The sequence below is a fragment of the Aricia agestis genome, chromosome 5, assembly GCF_905147365.1.
Source record: "Aricia agestis chromosome 5, ilAriAges1.1, whole genome shotgun sequence".
Lineage (NCBI taxonomy): Eukaryota > Metazoa > Arthropoda > Insecta > Lepidoptera > Lycaenidae > Aricia > Aricia agestis.
In genome coordinates this window covers 2,428,589-2,449,488 of record NC_056410.1, presented here as the reverse complement: position 1 = coordinate 2,449,488, position 20,900 = coordinate 2,428,589, and the positions used below count along the sequence as shown (strand labels likewise).

General features: G+C 39.8%; 1 protein-coding gene across 1 annotated transcript in view; it reads right to left on the bottom strand.

Annotated features, from left to right (window-relative positions):
• The window catches only part of LOC121727334, a 194,790-nt gene that overhangs the window by 7,807 nt on the left and 166,083 nt on the right, over window positions 1-20,900 (bottom strand). The window contains exons 3-6 of the mRNA XM_042115109.1: window positions 3,508-3,652; window positions 1,375-1,442; window positions 563-710; window positions 210-322 (exon numbers count right to left, since the gene is read on the bottom strand). Of these exons, the coding sequence (XP_041971043.1) occupies window positions 210-322; window positions 563-710; window positions 1,375-1,442; window positions 3,508-3,652 (474 nt within the window). The remainder of the gene's footprint in view (window positions 1-209; window positions 323-562; window positions 711-1,374; window positions 1,443-3,507; window positions 3,653-20,900) is intronic.

Below are 20,900 nucleotides of genomic sequence, written 5' to 3'. Positions count from 1 at the left end.
TTAAAGAAGAGAAGATAATATGCTCTTTTGACAAACCGCTAGCCCAGACTGGTACGAGCACCATGCTAGGCGTATTTACCAGCCCACCTCAGGATTCACTAAAATACTCCATCCATACAGCCATCGCATCTCGGGAGCCAGGTCTCCATCGAAAATGGACCTAGGTAAGCCAATTTCTACGGGCTAAGGGTGTTAAGTAGGGTAGTTACCGTTGCTCTCAGTACCGGGCACGTCGGGGCAGGCCATGTACCGCAGCACGAGCCGCGAGTCGTCCGTGCACGACTCCGCGCGGGACGGCGGGCTACTGCAGTCGCCGGAACCCCTGGAAACCCACGAAACTTGTTAAAACACCTGTATATACGAGACAGTCATTGAATAGAGCACCAAATTTAGATTATACCATAATTATGCCAAAAAAAGGGGTATGGACCATATAACATTGTACAATCATAATTTATGACGGATAGTGAACTCCTCCTTTTTTCTTTAAATCAGCATCAAATTGTAGCCGGGTGTTCATGGTCCTTTCATTTATACCTTGGTCACACTTATTACGTCTTACCTGTTATACGTGAAGGTAAAGGGCGCCGGGTGGAAGGGGCAGGGCGAGGGCGTCGGCGGCGGGTCCTTGCGGAACATGGAGTACAGCGGCGCGTCCCCGCTGATCTCCTCGCATATCGACGACAGCGAGTCTTTCTGGCTGCAGAACGCTGGAAACGGGACATTTGGAGTTTATAAAAGTGTCATAGTTCGGCATGATTGCGCCGGTTTAGAGCGCTTACAGACGAACGGCAATTGTCGACGGCAGACGATAGAAGTCGACAGTAGTTAACGGCAGCCGTCCAGTTATAGTAAAAGGAGGGGAAGTAAGTTATCTTCATACAAAGGCACCGCGCGCGGCTTATATGTGTGCGCCATGGTATCAATGCGTCGCCACGTACGGCACACAACAAAATCTCGGCGGTGTCAGCCTAGTAAAACTGTCCGAGATTTTGTTGTGTCCACTGTCGTCAACAAGTGCAATTCGTCTGTAAAAAGCCTTATTCGGCTAAAGAATACTCACGCTATATTTCGCTGTGTAATAAACTAAAGCGTATTGTTTTAAATCTAAATCAATATAAGGCTGGCTGCATACTTACGTTTTCCGTATTCGATCACCTAATGCGGAATTCGTCCCTTTCGAAAAGGCGAACGCGTGTATTTTCTTCAGATTCCATGCATTCGGATTTCCGAATAGGGTAGGTACGTGTGTATGCGGCCAGCCTTGGTCTTTAAACTAGTGGAGTTATAAAAGTAATTTATTGAGTGTACCACGAAAATCGCCACAAGAGGCTCTCTGTTTATGTCCTGATTAATTTCATTAAAAATACTCACTCTCTTTATACTGCAGCACGTATCTGTGTTTCTCGTGTATAACCATACATTTGTAGCAGTCGTAATTCCTGAAAAACAAATTATATCATTACGGAAACTACAACAAAGGGAAAGCGGAAGTAGGAAATCGATTCGGCGATCAACCTGTACAACACAGGGTGAATATTTATTTCGTTACGAGATTTTGTGGTATACTTTCCTCTATCTGTCTTTCTTACTAACAAAAACCCAACACCCTACTCCGCGGCGTTGCCCGACTTCCGCACGGTGTTTGTGTGCGTGCGACTAGACGTAAGTATGCGAAATATAACTACATCATTTGATAAAAAATGCTATGCAATAGCTGTACCGCGGCAGTCCCCGAGTGCCACACGTATTTTTTTCCTCGTGCATCAAACGCGTTTTCGACGTATTGGACAAAGACAAACGGTGTATTAGCGGATCCATAGATCGAATAAGGATCGAAGGTGAATTAATGTACTCAGTAGATTCGGATCGGAAACATACTCGTACGCGACTTTTTATGGCAGTAACGTTTTTTTCCTAATCTACTGTTTGTATACTAAATCATGATCAAGAATCTAGATAACACTTTTCTATAAAGTTGCGGATTTCACCCCTGTTGCAAAAAGAAGGGTGTTATAAGTTCAATGACGTGTCTGTCTGTCTGTCTGTAGCATCTAAGCCGGTGTACCAATTTCGATCTACTTTTTATATTCACCCTATATTCCGGGGTCCGGGGTACCAACAGAATATCGCTTTGTAGCAATGACTATGTAATATGTATTGCATGTCAAAGCCTTATTACGTTTTACGAACGGCATAAATTTAACGATCCACGGCGGGACATGCGAGAACAACCGACGGAATATCACAAATCGAGGATTCTCCAATATGTAGACTGCGGAACATTCTGGTGAAATACGAATATATGAGTATCTAAATAACCTACCTGAAATCTGCATATTCTATTATGTAACATATTTAGATTGTCTAGAAAACTGCTGTAAGCAGTAAGCTGCCTTTTCACATTTCGTATATCTTTCTCCAGATTTTTTCTTTACTACAAATAAAAGAAAACTATAAAGCAGTTCCTCTCGATAGGTCGCCATAGGGGAGCCATAAGAAGTTACAATGTTAGTAAAGAAGCCGACATCAAATGTGTGATACTATGAACAGATGAGGTTTTAAGCAGTCTTAGCATAACAACAGTAGAAATGGGAAAGAATCGACATACTGACAAATTTTATCAACAAAATGGCGGATTTCCATTGTCTAATGCCGCGGCCGCACATGCGTCTATCGTACGAAGCTTCGTGCTATGAGAAGATACCATTGGACGATACACGCAGATCGTCCAATAGCTATGTCCACACTGTGCACTTTCATCTTCAATTTTCGTCATCAACTTTCATATTGGCGCATTCAATAATTGAATGCGTCAAGGAACGCAACGCCAATATTGTCATTTTTGAATTTTTGGAAACGGTCAGAGCCATCATCATCAGAGGTCAGCTATAACGCATGCCCTTGACGAACAGAAAAAGGCACAGTGTGGACAAAGCTATTGGTATCGATTTAAGCACGAAGCACTACGCAGGCGCGGCCCGAGCATAACTGTCACTTTGTCTAATCTTCCGTAGAAAGAAACCGTTTCTATGGTGACCATGCTAAGCCTGCATAAGTCTTTCTAGCGTAGCATTGGATGCGATTGGTAAGTACGATTCAATTGAAACATAATCGAACCTCACGCTTTGTTCTTTCTTCTCCACATATGGAGGCGGGATAGCATCTCTTACTCCATCATTAAATGGTGAATCTCAAATATATTTTTTAACTGATTTTTTTTAACTGTACAATGAATTATCCATACTGTAATAATAATTTATAGGTAAATGCGAAAGTCTATCTGTTACCTCTTCACGCCCAAACCGTTGAAGCGATTTTGCTTTTGGTATGGAGATACTTGGAGTCCCGGGAAAGGATATAGGATACTTTTTATCCCGGAAAAATGTACGGTTCCCGCGTGATAAACGAATTTTGGCCCAACGGAGTTGCGGGCGTCATCTAGTCACTAAAATATACTAGCCCCAAACATACCATAGATGTAGCGTAAATCTGTAAAATACCCACCTATCGTACAGGAGGAACTTGTCGAAGGCCTCCGTCTCGGCGCACTCGCCCTTGTTGTGTATGTGGGTGGAGTTGATGCCGATGGCGTTGGGCACGCCCGACTGGAACCAGTTGCCCGTCCACTCCGCCGGGAACGTGCACGCGCCTGAAAACCAATTACAGTATTAGTAAGTGCGAAACTCCGATTAGGTACGACAGCGGAGTAGTAAAACCGTTCTATCGCGATCGGTCAATCCATTGATTAACTATCTTCTCTTAGATCTTTCTGGAATGATATGACGAGATAACTACCACGAGCCATGTATACCACTCCATCCATCGATCCATAGTTATCCACCTTTTTGGAAAAGCATGACACGATTTTCTTGTGGTATCCATTGACAGAACGGTAGGACGTTCCAACGTAAGGTAAAACGATTTGTTTTCGACCGCACGTTGAATCTATACTAATTAACAATAACTTCTAAATAATAATAAGTATTTTCAATGGTATATAGAACATGACGAATTTTCATACATATCTGCTGGTTTACAACGCTAAGGGCCTGTTTCACCACTTCCTGATAAGTGCCGGATAGGCTATCCACCACTTAACTTAACAGATGAAGTATGGAGAAGCTGTCAAAAAAGTCGTGAATAGCCTATTCGGCACTTTATCAGAAAGTGGTGAAACAGGCCCTGAGTATTGTAGTCACTAAATAAATATACTTACTAGTAAGTGAGTTGGTATGTCACTATTTATATACTACGTTATACAACATACGTACGAGTTTTGATGCTTTACAAATTGTAGTTAACTTTTTCACAAAACTCACACTTGGTACTCTGAAGCCGAGTCCATATAAACTCGTCACAAAGGGCCCACCCTACATAATATAACATAGCTCTCCGCTCATATATAACGTTATAATTCTAAAGAATTTATAAATGTAAGCCGCGACTGATGTAAGTATTAAAACAATCATAACATGATTGTGCGACAAGGTACAAGCGCACGGGAAAATTATGTAGAGCAGAAGAATATTTTATAAGTGATCAAACGAACTTACCAAGTGAAGTTCGATCATTATTATATGAGTCGCTTCATTCGAAGATTTTTTAATTAACCAGGTAGTACCTTTACTAAATTATTTGCTTGGCAATCGCGTTTTTTTAAAGACTTATCATGTGGGTACAAGATAAAAAAATAACGTCGGTCACTCGCCCATCAGCGCTCCTCATTATGTTTAGAGAGAGGTAATGCAAAAAATCTTTCTTTGTTTCTTTGGGTACTGCAGCAAACACAGTTTCGAGCAGACTGGGTGGGAGGGAGGAGGGAGAGGGATCTTCGAATGAATGAAGCGACTCATATAATAATGATCGAACTTCACTTGGTAAGTTCGTTTGATCACTTATTATATTTCTTCGCTTCATTCTTCGATATATTAATTAACCAAATAGATTTTCAGAGTAACGAAAGAAATATTTTTTACAATATACAATATATTTATATACATTATGAATAGTAATCATTATATTCGAGAAATAATTTAACATTATGCCCATAAATAATAATAATAGTCAGTGGAAACAAAACTTAAAGAGACCTCTATGGTTTGTGATTCAAATGATTACGTACTGGGATCATGGTGATTATATAACTGATTCAGCGAAACTTTGTCCATCGATAAAATTATGGCTAAGGAAAGTAGCAAAAGTATTGGAGTCACTAGTCCTGCCAGTCGAATGTAGTCTTACTAATCGTGTCAGTCCCCGTGTCGACGCTCTTGTCGATGTCCTGCTTTGTCCAGCGGCTAACCGACTGGGAGGTGGCTGGTCTGTGCAGAGCGTTAAACGTTGGCTAAAATGTTCTTATTAGAAACCCGTATCGTAGCATTATCCTATTGAAAATAATCTTGAATAACCATTGCAGGGCATAATATTATGCTAACTTCTTCTTTAAAAAAGAATTACATAATTCTTTTTTAAAGAAGATATTTATAAGAAGAAGACATTTAATAACATCCGATCACGCCCGGGAGTTGGTGTCTTTGTAATATTAATTTCAATACCGCTAAATTTTTTATTTTGCCGAGTTTTATTAGGCAGAAAGTATTAAGTCAATGACCAGTATTGTACAGTATTGACAAAGAATGAAGCGAAGAAATATAATTATTATAGAGAAATGAATTTATGACAACTTACATAAATGAAAAATGAGGTAAGAATTTGTTCGATTTAGTAGGTATTGGCATTTATAATTCCACACAACATACACTCAAATTAATAATTTTTGATACTCTACCTATAAAACTAGAAATGTTATGGAACAGAACTAGGTAAGTTTGTGTATTGAACGTAACCATGAATCTAAATGTTTCGATTATTAGATTAGAAAAATTCACGCAAAATACTCACCACATTCATCTCCCTCCCTAGAAAATCTACAGATTTCCTATTTAAATAATGACGATCGAACCGTTAACCAAAAACGAATATATTGAAATACCAAAATTTTAATATGCCCTTAATAATTAGCACCTTTTCTGTGCATAAGTTTGGTATAGGTAACAAAAATTATAACAAACGACAAAATCTGGATGACCGAGGATCCTACGAAAAATCGCTGTCGTCTGTGACTCACGCCACACACCACGCTTATTAAGCTCCTTTGTTGTGAGTCCCATTGTTTTAAGTCGCCAGGTGTTCCCGCCCTGCGCAGGCCCATACCCGGCCAGTTAGAAACCTAGCCTTTGTCTAACACTAATCGAAACCTAAGCATTCATCTGTCGGCCCATTATGCCTCTGTATTACAAAAATCGATTCCCATACATCATTAATTACGCTTCCGCAGAAGTTCGGAGTGATTAATTTTATTAGAAAAATTAAAACTGACTTCCAAAGTTTTGAAATACGGCGGTGCCTCCGAAATAATCAATTAGACGGTCCCCCCGCCCGGGTACACCTGAGCGCCGGGGCATAGCCGGGGAGTCTGTCACCACTGGCGACAACCGGTGTAATGGAATTTGAATAAGTTTTTGCTCTCGTCATAACATGCATGCAATTTAGTTACAGAAATAATAGCATTTCGTTCCTTCAAAGATTTTCTTAATCGCATTGCTCGTGACGAAGGACGACGCGCGCGAGACATACCCAGTAACTTTTGCGCGACACTTTTATTTGTTTAAGTGACTCCGGCTTTTGAAATATAAGTATTAGGTGGGCGAGGGTAAGGAATAATAGTGGGTTTTTCTAGAATTTATTTTGATATTAACAGATACTTTTTATAAAGAATTGAAGCTTATTTGTGTAATAGTCCTGGTGCAGCCGTGTAAGATTAGAATGTTATTAAAAATAAGAAATTTTTAAAGTCAATGGTTTTTAATTGGTGGGTTGTTGGTGTCTTAAAGATATAATATCCGTTTTACGTAGAACAAAATCGTACAAAACGTTTGCCTACGTCATACTAAACAACTAAGTAATGTTACTTGACGTACATGAGAATGCAATAAAAAATGGCGAAAAAATTTGCTTCATAGCATAAAGCCATCCATCTAAAACACGTCGAGAAATAATATGATTGAGTTTCATTTACTGAATGTCTAATGAACTTCGCTCATTTCGGGTGCTCCCTCTCTCTTCCTCGTCGTTTTACACGCGCGTGCTAGACAGTGACGGACGTAGGCACAATATTTTTGGTGGCGGACGGAACAGATTTTTCCATTTAACGCGATAAAATAACAAGCTCTATTATTACAGTATTAGAGTCGATATTACATCCAATAAATACCATCAGAAAAATTGATTCAGGTGGTCTGCCTACGCTTTTTGATCGAGCTATATGAAGTTAAAGTTAAACGTGAATTTTCGGCTGCCCTTGACATAACCGGACCAAATTAGGTAGGAGTACCCTCTAAATATCGATTTCTCTGTAATATCGATTGTCTCGATACCACTCGAATGTCTCTCGTCGGACTAATCTATGCAGCACAAGACCGGATTAACAAAAACAACTAATTAATACCGGATAAGAGCCCACAGCCTCCCCCCTCCCCCTCCGGAGCTGTTTTTTACCACCCCCACATTACTGTACAGTGGCCACGACTACAGTCATTCATAGGACATTAATTATCTTAATATAATCGTAAGAGAGAAGGCATTATTACAATATGTTTCTAAAGTTAAATGTCAAAAAATAAAAACGCAATTTTAGGTCAAAGAAAATTGATACTTCTCTTATGTTTTCCTGTTTTAAGTGTGATTGTAGGACTGACGGTGGAAATTTCAGTTTTAAACGAGAAGAAGCTTTCTGCTTTCCAGATTTTCAGGCCCATGATATTATTATTCTTATTAAAATTAACATAAACATTATGTTGAAACTAGATGTCCCGCGCGGCTTCGCCCGCGTAAATTAGAAATTTTACAGAAACCGTACATTTTCCCATAAAAAATATTTCCCCCGTTTTTCCCACATTTTCCTGAGTTTCTCCGGTCGTATTAGTCTTAGCGTGATAATATAATATAACCTATAGTCTTACTCGATAAATGATCTATCTAACACTGAGATAAGTTTTTAAATCGGACTTGTAGTTCCTGAGATTCACGCGTTCAAGCAAACATACTCTTTAGGTTTATAATATTAGGTAGGTATAGATTTTTTTTTTATCGCTTGACAAACTCGAGTCTCGATCTAAAAGACTATGAAATGGTATAATATGGTAGTGATGATGATGATGATGATGAATGTAATTTACATAGTAGCATATGCTTTTTGTTCTTAAAACAACGCCGAAACTCCCAATCTTGTATCTATAAAGAATCAGGAGTTCTCTCAGCACCTTCCGAACCACGGTATATCAGGTATACCTCGGTGCAAAATCTTACTTGTTGGTAGCATATGAATACTTCTCACGAAACCGAAGTCACCACATGTTTCCCTATAAGTTTTGAGGAGTTCCCTTGATTACTTATGGATCCTTCATCAGATCACCACTTTTGTGAATATAATACCAAATTGGGATGATACCCTATATATCAAAAGAAAAATTTTGAAAATCGGTTAACAAACGGCGGAGTAATCGTTGAATATAAGAAAACGAACATAACACCTCCCCCATTTTGAAAGTCGGTTAAAATTGTAGCCTATGTGTTATTCTGATGTATAAGCTATATTATTGTAAAGTTTCATTAAAATCCGTTCAGTAGTTTTTGCGTGAAAGAGTAACAAACATCCATACATCCACACATCCATACATCCAAACAAACTTTCGCCTTTATAATATTAGTAGGACTAGTAGGATAGTAGGAAGTAGGTTTAAACCATTCAGCTAAATGTATGGCTAAGTTTCAGTAGCAAATTCGTCTTTATGGTAATTACTACTTACTGTAACTAGAAAATAAAATAGGCAATAGGGATTTACATTACAAGCGATATGATTTATCGTTTGTAATCATATACCTGAAGGGGTTAATTATACTATTAGTGACAACCCCAAAAGGAGTAACGTAAACATTGTCCTTGACATGTCTGACAGGCTAAATGGGGGTTACAGACGGACAGGTGGAAAAATTCCCATCCCAGGAAAAGTGGCATAACAAATATTAAGTATATACACTTGTATACAAATATAAATATCAAACAAGTATTATGTTCTTTTATACAAATATTATGAAGAGGAAGATTTGATTATTTGTAAGGATAGGCTCTGGGACTACATCACAAATAAATTTGGGCTCTAATCTTATTCTAAAGGTACTGCAGTCGATTTTGATGTTATATAATTTTGATTCCACACAATAGTAAAACCGGCCAAGTGCGTGTCGGGCCACGCGTAATATAGGGTTACGTGTTTTACACTACTAAGTACTAACAACATCATCTCAGTTACTTTCAAAGGAATTTGAACGAAAAGTTCCTTTATACTTCGCCGAATACATTTTTTTTAGTTGATCGACTATAACTCAAAAACTTATGAAGTCTTCTTAGCCTGACGGCTAAGTTTTCCTTTCAAATTCAGCATATTTCCTACTTCCGTGATTTTTTTTCACATTTCCAGAAGCAACCGTTTAGCTGGTAGAAGGGGACTCTAACGATTTTTCCCATTTTAAAACTTAATATTTCACAAACGGATCCCTAAATCGGAAAATGACCTATAAATACTCATAATAATTTTAAAAAACCTATCCAACGACACCCCACACGACGGATTGGACGCGAAAAAAAAAATCATCCCCGCTTGATGTGTCGGGAAGGTAGGTACCATAAAAAATATATTTTTTTAAGATTTCATGTACCATTTTGTCGGCATCATTAATACGTGCATTCATGCCAAATAAGAGCTTTGTAGGTTCTCTCTGAGCAAAACTGCGGACAGACAGACGGACGGATAGACCGAAACTATAAGGGTTCCTTGTTGACTACGAAACCCTAATAGACTACGAGAAATATCGTAGATTTTTTTAACAAAGCTCACGGTCTCGTCGGGCTTTCATTGTTTATACTAATACATATTATAAATGCGAAAGTGTGGTTGTCTGTTACCTTTTCACGCCCAAACCTTTTAAACAATTTTGCTGAAATTTGTTATGGAGATACTTTGAGTCCCTGGAATGGACGTAAAATACTTTTTATCCCGGAAAAATGTACGGTTTTTGGAAGCACGGAGTTGCGGGCCGCATCTATCTGTTTATAAACGCCCAAAATAATGGTCACCCCGCTAAGCCGCCAATAAGCGCGGGCGGCGCGGGACGGGGGTTGTTTACTTCATTTTTAAACGGCGATTTAGCGGAAAGCTATTTACATAGCGTACCTGATCATTAGTACCGCTCCCCCCGCACCCGCACCGCGCCCGTTGTTCGCGCAAACAGAGCCTCATCATCAACAAACAACAGGCCAGAGGATCGTCAACAACAAACAACAAGACCCAGCCCTCAGGCATCTACAAAAACAGGGCTATAGCGACTAGAAATAGTTTCTGTCTACAGGACATTAATTAATTAATCAAGCCCCATACGGTTATCGGTGACCGAGACACAATAAAAATTCTATTGTGTCTCGTTTTTCCACTATCGACGAGTTGATAAATAATAATAATATCTATGGACTCTTCACAACACGTCAGTCTGGCCCCGTGCTAAGTACCTGAAGGACTTGTGTTACGGGTACCAGACAACAGAAATATGTTTAATACTTTTATACTATACATATAATTAAGATTTTGATTAAATTATACATATATTTAATACACATCTAAGACCCAGGAACATTGAAAACTATTTGTTGCGACTGAAACTGCGAACCCCGGCTTGAGCTACCAATTCGCTAACTAACTGAGCCATAGAGGTCATCACTTTAGAATTTAGATGAGAAAATGTGTATAATTTTATTATGTTTTATCGAATATGTAAGAGACGTAGAAAGCACTTCCAAGGTGGTAAGTGGTAACGCGTGCTCTGTAGCTATTGGGCGGGAACTCTTCAAACCCGAGATAACTAGCTAAAAGCCGAGATTTGTGAGGGCTCGCGTCATCACACCTTGACTGACTGATGATAACACGTCTACATAATATCAATAAAAATTACTATGTTGAAGCACAAATCAATAGGCGTGATAGTTTTTCCGTAAAGTGTACTGTGTACTTACCACAAAAGTGCTCAGGTTGTGGGATTGTATACTAGCCCTGATAAGAAGATGTCGTCATTAAGGCGCTCCCCCTACGGTGATGCCGTTATTTACCGTATTGAGAGCCTTATAAACTATAATTTGAAAGCTACAAAGTTATAATAAAAATACAGTAATAATCTTCAGTATATCAACATTCCTTTCCCCGTTATTAATTTCCTATTTTTGGTTAAATACTCATGATATTAGCTTCCAAAGTAATAGATACCAATTTATTAAAATTGAACCATACTTTCAGGATCTCCCTAGTATTTACAAATTACGATTATTTAAAACACACGACAATAGATAGACAATTTCATTAACTACTTATTCCCCGTTTGAATTTTTTTAGATCAATGTTGAACTAAGACAAGTAAAAAAATAGGATTTTGTGCGATCTCGACAAAGCGTCAAATGTGTGGTCAAGGTCGTTTGCTCGGGGGATGGCCTTAAAATAAGTTCTCATGCGGCTGCTACTTGTTGAAAAGACATGCATATTGCATAATATATAGCCTCTACACTTGGCTACGATCGGTAGGTACCTATAGAGTTACGTTTTCGAGGTGGCATGTCCTGTAGTTATCCATCATGACGCGTAGAGTCACAATCACATAAAAACTATCACTTATCTACAAATCGATATCATACCACCGCCGCTGTTTAACCACCACCACAGTGGCGACACCACGACCACGGTGACTGTAATTTGTCGATACGTATCTAAGCGCGGTCATTATACTTGTAATTGTTTCAGCGTTTCCCGGCCGCATATACCTGCCGGTGGAATAGGGCTGCCAACGATTAGAAATTTAAAAAACCTGTTGTCTAGTTAAATAATTATTATACAGCGGAAAAATATGCGAGGTCTGAATTCTGAATTTTGATGCATCGGAAAACTATATATTAGACAAAAAGGACTGTGCACTTGTATGAAAAAACTTTAAGCAAAGAAATTTCCTTTCTTTCTTTCTGTATAAGTTATCCGCTTTGTATTTTAAATCATAATGTGATCATGATATTAGGATAAGTCAAAAGACTGATTATTAAGTTTGACACCAAAATCTCAACTCTCAAGAAACGAAACCACCATGCATTGTAGCATTAAATGCTAGCCTGAATAATTTTCTGAATAAAATGCTAGGAACTGAGACGCTCACGAATTTTAATACCCAGTTTTGATACTGCTACAGCTGGCGTCTTTTTATGCGTAATAGATCTATTTTATTTTTCTCTTCTTTTTACCTGTAGTATAATTATCAAACATTTAATAAATGTATAGTTCTTTTCTCATTAATTTTATGACGAAGTTTATTTAGTAGTACTTAAAATCAGTGGCAGCCCTGGTAGAGCCGCGGTAAGGGCGGGCGCAGACAATGGCGATAGTTGAACCATCGCGGGCTTCGTGCTTTGTTTGTAATGAGCCGCCATTGTGCTGCGGATAATAAAATAATCATCTGATGCTTTATATTACTACAATAACGATATTTATCTACTGAATGATCTCTATGCATAATGTAACAACTATTTATAAAATTAATAGATATTGCCCGCAACTCTGTTGTGCCGAATATAGTTTGTGGTACATTTTTCCGGGATATAAATGATCTTCTGTCCTTTCACGGGACTTAGAGGAACTTCATACAAAATTTTATTACAAACGATTCAGCCAATTTGAAAAGGTAACAGACAGATCGACACACTTTTGCATCTCGAGCATGGTTCGCTGCATGCTCGAGAGCGATGAGGCCTGGCAGGCGGCGGTCTCTTTCTGCGAAACCGTCCTTTCGCATAAAGAGGCCGCGGAGCGGAACAGAGAGGATGACCCATCCTCCGTTCCGCTCCGCCGGCGTAGGACGGGAGTGCGGAGGCGTCGTTACGCGAACCTCCACACTTCCGTCTAATCCGGGGCTCCGGGCGAAGATGGGAACCTGCCCGGCCTAGCTAGTCCCGGCGCCGAGGGGAACGCTTCAGTTTGCCGGAGCATTCCCTTACTCTGGTGGAAGTCCGGTCCCTTTTAAGGTAGACCGGCCGGTCGTGGAGGGAGTCCTGTGTTAGACAGATCCAGGACATTCCTCCGTATACGGCTGAAGGCAAACCGCAGGTGGTTTTAGTGGGTTCCCACATACCCCCGGGGTGCTTCAGCTAACTAAGGCACATCCCCAACCCGGGGCACCCATGATGGGTTTCCCCTGCGCATCAAAAAAAAAAAGGCCCTATATTGCCATGGAGAAACTTCCTTTAGGCGTCGCGTTTCTGAATTTCATAGAATCGTACATTTCCTTGCAAAAATAGTAGCATTATGTCTCTCAACATAGGCTACTTTTGTAAGGGTAGGCCTCGTCTACTTTATGTCTTGACAGTAGACAAATTCCATAAAAATGGGTCCAGTTTGTGAGATATGCGCATACAAGAAAAACAAACAACGCTTCATTGTAATGCGCGTGCCTTTACCGTACAAACATACAATCGAAAAACACAACTCTCCTATTTCATCTGGGCAATCCTTACAACGAAGTCGCAAGCGCATTCCCACAAGTCTTGACCGTTGCCGCGTTGTCGAGTGTCATTTGGGCCCAGGCCTGACCAATTGTATTTGACAGCCACAATTGGTTAATGACCCCACTCTCGGCCCCACACTATACGCGATTCATTAGTATACGAATTAAATTATTCAATCACATCGAGTTGTTAGTTGTTACTGTAAAGTTATGTGAGAGTACTGTTACGAAATCTCCCTAAGGTTCTTTTTAGTTTCGCCTCATCTATATATTATAATATTATAACAATAATCTCTGTCGGTCTGACCTCTGTTACTGTTAGGCGCAGCGCAGACGACAGACTATCCGTGACGCACTTTTTAGTCCGTGGAAATAGAACCTATGCACCTACGAATAATAAAAACTAAGGAATCGTAACTCCCATACTATTACCGTTTTAAATTTGGTTCCTTTTGATCTGTCATGTAGCCATCCAGCCAGTCAGCCTAGTACCGCTCAAGGTCACCTAAATATTGCAAATGTATTGAAATGCCCAACTAGCAAAATTTGGTTCTGATTAAGTCAGATTTGCGTTTTCGTGAAGACTTATAGGTGTGTAGTGGTTGATGAAATTAAAACTAAAAACCTATTTTATTTATTCACACATATTTACACATTCACGCGTACTCAGACATACAATCACTCTCACATACCAATTAAATAATAACTAAATACTATAAATAAAATATATTTACAACTATTTACAACATATAACTAAGTAATAATTAAAATCTGTAATTAGTTAATACTTAGATTTAAATATCGTGTCGTAAGATCCCGCGACTCTTGCGCAGCGATACCGGTTTGTACAATAGGCATCGATGTACGATGTACTGCCCGACCGCCGCGCTCGCTCGTACCGGTACGGCGCTCGCTCCGCGGGCTTTCAGTTAGCGTCTAACCGTGCTATACGCAGCCGTGTGACAAATCGCTTACTAAACTAATTTATTAATATTGTGTTGTGCGTGGTTATGTACTTTGTAATATTGACGTTAGTGAACTGGTAACTGTGACTCGTGAGAATAAAGTGGATTTATGTGATTACGTTATTTGTTTCAATAACCTATCACCGTTATCTTCATCTCAACATCTTCACCTATCACCGATCGTTCATGTCATCTTCATCGCCACCACCGCAACCCAACACTGGTGACCCCAAGAACATAAGTTACGCAACCATGAGCAGCAGCGACGACACCGTGAAATCCAAAGGATCGGTCCACGTCACGCGTCGTACGAAAAAAAGTCCGCACTACAGCACACGACACGATTACGACATGTCGTATGACCACTCCAAACTGAATATTAAGGTACCGCAGTTTTCTTCGGATGATCGCGAATTGTGGTTCGCATTACTGGAAAGCCAGTTTAATATTTATAATGTCACAGATGACTCAGCGAAATTTTCGTGTGTTACGAACAACTTGGATATCTTACATGCGAAAGCTGTTAAGGATATTATTATCAATCCTCCAGCTGTGAACAAGTATGAAAAGATTAAAAGCGAACTAGTAAGGAGACTCTCCGCGTCACGTGAATTGAAGGTCAAGCAGCTTCTTACCCATGAAGTACTTGGAGACCGAAAACCGTCGGAATTTCTCCGTCACCTTCTTGACCTTGCGGGACCTAAACCACCGGAAGAATTTATTCGCTCGATTTGGACAAACCGTCTCCCAAGTAATGTGCAGAGCATTTTAGCTTCTCAGCCCTCGCACAGTTTGGAGCAGCTAGCAGACCTGGCTGATAAAATTCAAGAAATAACCTTACCTGGTAATGTGGCCTCCACATCTTCTGTTCCTGCCGTATCTGCCTCTTCGAGTGCTTCTTCTGAAATTGCCGAGCTAAAGAAGATGGTACAAAATCTTACCTTGAAGTTAGAAGAACACACTCGCACTGCAAACTGCAGAGCCTACCAGTCTCGTCCCAAGCATCGGCGCAATCCAGATCAACGCCCGAGGTCAAGGTCAAATTCCAGCTATCGTCGACGTCCGTTGTGTTGGTACCACGCTAAATTTAATGATCGCACGAAATACTGCATACAGCCTTGCGATTTCGGTAGTGCGGGAAACGCAAAGGGCAGTCGCTGATGGCGACAAGCCACTGCCTCTCTTCTCCTAGTGGTCGTCTTTTCATAACTGACTGTAAGTCTAATATTCGTTATCTTATTGATACCGGAAGTGACATGTGTGTTTACCCTCGTTCCTACCTTTGTGAATACCGCACAAAAACTAGTTTTAGCCTTATTGCTGTAAACGGTACAAATATAAATACTTATGGCTATTTAGAACAAACTTTAAATTTAGGTTTAAGACGTAATTTTCAGTGGAGATTTATAGTTGCTGATGTGAGCCAAGCAATAATTGGCGTAGATTTTTTAAAATTTTACAACTTAATTGTAGATTGTCGGAATAATTGTTTAATTGATAATACTACAACTTTGTCAACATCTGCTTGTGCCGTTAGTAATAAATGTAATATATCCTCTGTTAAAATTAATTTAGGTAACTCTAGATATCATAGTATTTTAAAAGATTTCATAGATATTACACGCCCTTCAGGCACACCTGTGGATGTCAAACACAACACAGTTCATTATATAAAGACTACACCAGGACCACCCGTCTTTTGCAACCCTCGCAGATTAGCGCCTGACAAACTTAAAATAGCCAAGCAAAAATTTGAGCTAATGCTTAATAATGGTACCGCGAGACCCTCTAAAAGCCCATGGTCTTCTCCATTACACTTGGCCCCTAAAAAAGATAGTGATTGGCGTCCGTGTGGCGATTATCGTATGTTGAATGCACGAACCGTACCTGATCGCTACCCAATCAAACATATACATGATTTTACCCATGCGATATCTGGTTGTAGAGTGTTTTCAACTATCGACTTAGAGCGCGCGTACAATCAAATCCCTGTTTTTGAGGAGGACATTCCTAAGACCGCCATTACGACTCCTTTTGGCCTTTATGAATTCCCTTTTATGACGTTTGGTCTTAGGAATGCAGGGCAAACCTTTCAGAGATTTGTTGACGAGGTAATTAGGGGATTAGATTTTTGTTACTGTTATTTAGATGACTTTTTAATATTTAGTAGAGACGAGGTAGAGCATGAAAAGCATCTTCGTGAAATTTTCTCCCGGATGAAGAAGTACGGTATCCTCATTAATACCTCGAAATGTATTTTCGGTGCTAGTGAGGTTACCTTTCTTGGCTTCAAAATTTCTGCAGCAGGTACCAAACCTCTAGACACAAAAGTACAAGCTATAAGGGATTTTCCCATTCCTAAAACTGTAAAACAGCTTCGCAGATTTTTGGGAATGGTAAACTTTTACCGTCGGTTTTTGCCTCATGCTGCTAAATTACAGGCCCCTTTGAATTCCTTGCTTTCCGGCTCAGTGAAATCCTCGCATCCAGTTAATCTTTCAGGTGACAGTTTGCTAGCTTTTGAGAAGTGCAAAGATAGCCTAGCAAATGCCGCTTTACTGGCGCATCCCGACTGCAGTGCTCAGCTTGCGCTTGTAACTGATGCGTCAGACACAGCCCTTGGTGCAGTTTTGCAGCAACTGAAAGATGGTTCTTGGCAACCTCTTGCATTTTTCTCGCGCAATCTAACCCCTGCTCAACGTAAATACTCTCCTTACGATCGGGAGCTATTAGCCATTTATGAAAGCATCAAATATTTCCGCTTTATGCTCGAAGCTAGGCATTTTATAGTCTATACTGACCACAGGCCACTTAGTTTTGCTTTTCGTCATCGGAAAGACAACTGTACGCCTCGTCAGCACCGTCATCTTGACTATATCGCACAGTTTACCACGGACGTGAGACACATTTCAGGAAAGGACAATGTTGTCGCGGACACATTGTCCCGGATCGATGCACTTCACGTGCCTATTGACTTAAGCGAGCTTGCCGTCGCTCAGGAAAGTGATCCCGAACTTGAGCATTATTTAAAAAACGAATCTTCCCTTCGACTGCAAAAGGTGAAAATCCACGGGAGTGGCTCTGACCTTTATTGTGATGTGAGCACATCATCACCTAGGCCATTTGTTCCCACCCCGTTCCGGAAGCCGATTTTTGACAGCTTGCACAATCTAAGCCATCCAGGCGCTAACGCTTCAGCAAAATTGGTAGCTGAACGTTTCGTCTGGCCCGGCATAAGAAAAGATTGTCGCAATTGGTCGCGTCAATGCCTCCCTTGTCAACGTTCTAAGGTAAACCGTCACGTGTCTGCACCATTAGGCACGTTCAGTTTACCCCGCGCAAGATTTTCTTTTATCCACGTGGACATAATTGGCCCCTTACCCCCATCTCAGGGTAATAGGTATTGCTTGACGGTTGTGGATCGCTTCACTCGCTGGCCGGAAGTTACACCGATGGTCGATATTACCGCTGAGTCCGTAGGTAAAGCTTTGATGTCGTGGACATCCAGATTTGGATGTCCAACAGATATCGTTACGGACCGCGGGCGACAGTTTGAATCCACACTTTTCCAATATCTTGGAAAAGTGCTGGGATTCAAACATCGTCGCACAACCGCGTACCATCCCGCTTGCAACGGCTTAGTGGAGCGATTCCACCGTCAACTTAAAGCGGCCATTATGTGTCACGCGGATTCCAATTGGGTGGACGCATTGCCACTCGTTCTTCTTGGCATAAGGACTTCATTTAAATCGGATTTAAACGCCTCATCAGCTGAGCTAGTTTATGGTGAGCCTCTGCGTTTACCAGGGGAATTTTTTAATCCTAGCATTCCCGGCTTAGCTGATATTCCCGATTTTATCGCTAATTTGCGTAAATTCTCGGCTAAATTACAGCCTTCTCCTCCTTCTCGCCATAGTAAGGAAAATATTTTTATTTACAAAGACCTCAAAACGGCTGAGCAGGTTTTCTTGAGGGATGATACAGTGCGCCCCGCCCTGCAACCGCCTTATACCGGTCCTTACCCGGTAGTCGAAAGGGGTGATAAAATTTTTAAACTATTGATTAAAGGTAAAGTGGTCTCGGTCAGCATAGACCGTCTTAAACCAGCTTACATTTTAGCTGACTCGTCTCCCCAACCTATTCTCAGTAACTATGTTCCTCCCATAGTTACACCTGAACCTACTACCACACCTATTTTAAACGGTAGTCCTGAGTTAACGACCCCACCTGTTAAAAAGACCCGTTTCGGTCGCGTTGTTAAAATTCCAAATTACTATCGCCCGTAGGCACGGTCTCTGGGGGGGAGTGATGTAGTGGTTGATGAAATTAAAACTAAAAACCTATTTTATTTATTCACACATATTTACACATTCACGCGTACTCAGACATACAATCACTCTCACATACCAATTAAATAATAACTAAATACTATAAATAAAATATATTTACAACTATTTACAACATATAACTAAGTAATAATTAAAATCTGTAATTAGTTAATACTTAGATTTAAATATCGTGTCGTAAGATCCCGCGACTCTTGCGCAGCGATACCGGTTTGTACAATAGGCATCGATGTACGATGTACTGCCCGACCGCCGCGCTCGCTCGTACCGGTACGGCGCTCGCTCCGCGGGCTTTCAGTTAGCGTCTAACCGTGCTATACGCAGCCGTGTGACAAATCGCTTGCTAAACTAATTTATTAATATTGTGTTGTGCGTGGTTATGTACTTTGTAATATTGACGTTAGTGAACTGGTAACTGTGACTCGTGAGAATAAAGTGGATTTATGTGATTACGTTATTTGTTTCAATAACCTATCACCGTTATCTTCATCTCAACATCTTCACCTATCACCGATCGTTCATGTCATCTTCATCGCCACCACCGCAACCCAACAGGTGTATGAAGTAGACTTAGAACAGTCACATAGACTACTTTAAAACCGCGTTTGGGCACAAATTCAGGATCTTTGGTTTTGAATTTGCTTTGTACAGATAAGGAAAAATGCTAATTACTCTTAATTTGATCTTCAAAACGCACTATATCGTGCTACATATCTTCAGTACTGCCACAGAATATATATATTAGTAGTACCAAGTACTGCTAAACTAGAATCGTTATGAGACTAATAGATTTTCACAAAACTCCGTGTACGTGCGTCACGCGTGTTTGTCAATTTATAAGTTATAACAAATTATATTATAAGCAATATATATAACGCAATTAAAATAATAGTAATTTGGCCTGACTGCGACCTCATGCGCCCAGCTTTAAGTGCGAAGGTAAGTTTTTCGTTGATATATATGTGTTTATATGGTGTATTTTCAATGCCCCTTGTTATTTTTACATTTAATTTTATTTAAATATATTTTTTTAATATACAAACTTATACAAAACTATTATGAGATGTTATGTCCGACATTATGCTATTGTAAGACTTTTGCTCCGATTTAGTGTCTGCAGAGTTTGACACCATTTTAAATTGGGGTTCCTTGCATAGGTAATTAAAAAACCGTTTAAGATTAATAAATGTTAGAGGTTAGGTATGTAATTTCTGTGTGCCGGTCACATTTTTATTAAGTCCTTGTATATTTATTTTCATTAATCCGATAAATTTTGTGCATTAAATTAATAGTCGTAACTTTAAAAAAAAGTAAGTGCAGATTTCGTCTTCCTCTGTATTACTAGCTTCCTCTAAAAACGAATTTTCTGGTGAATCAACTAAGTAATCACTATCAGTATGGTCTGTATGAGTGACATACTGTTCCAGAAAATGTACGGAACCACTAGATTTTTCAGTGCTTTTTTCTTGGCTTATATTAATGTTTCCATTTGTCGTTTTTTTTATATTTAGATATAACTTTTCTTCTAAATCCACCACTTCGCTTTAATTGTGTCCATTTTTCCAAATCCATAGTGGTTTATTGAGCAAAATCCGTAAAAAGTATAATATTTTTATATAAAGCTTCAAGATTTTGAAAATGCAACATACAGGATTGTATCAGGATTAATTATCATTTATAAGAGCAATAAGGGACCAATTCAATGTTTTTACTGCTGTAACAGCCACGATACTTGCTACTACAGTAATTCTAGCATCGCTTGTACAATAAAGAGCGTACCCAAGACTACAAGGCTTGTACGCATCCACACAACGCATTTTTGTAGAGATGTGTTAGTCTTGGTTAAGATTTTATTTATACTTATGTACTTGACATAGAGCTAGAGTCTCATATCGTGCTACTTTAGGACTATGCTTAAATTAGCATTTCAAAGTGCAATAAT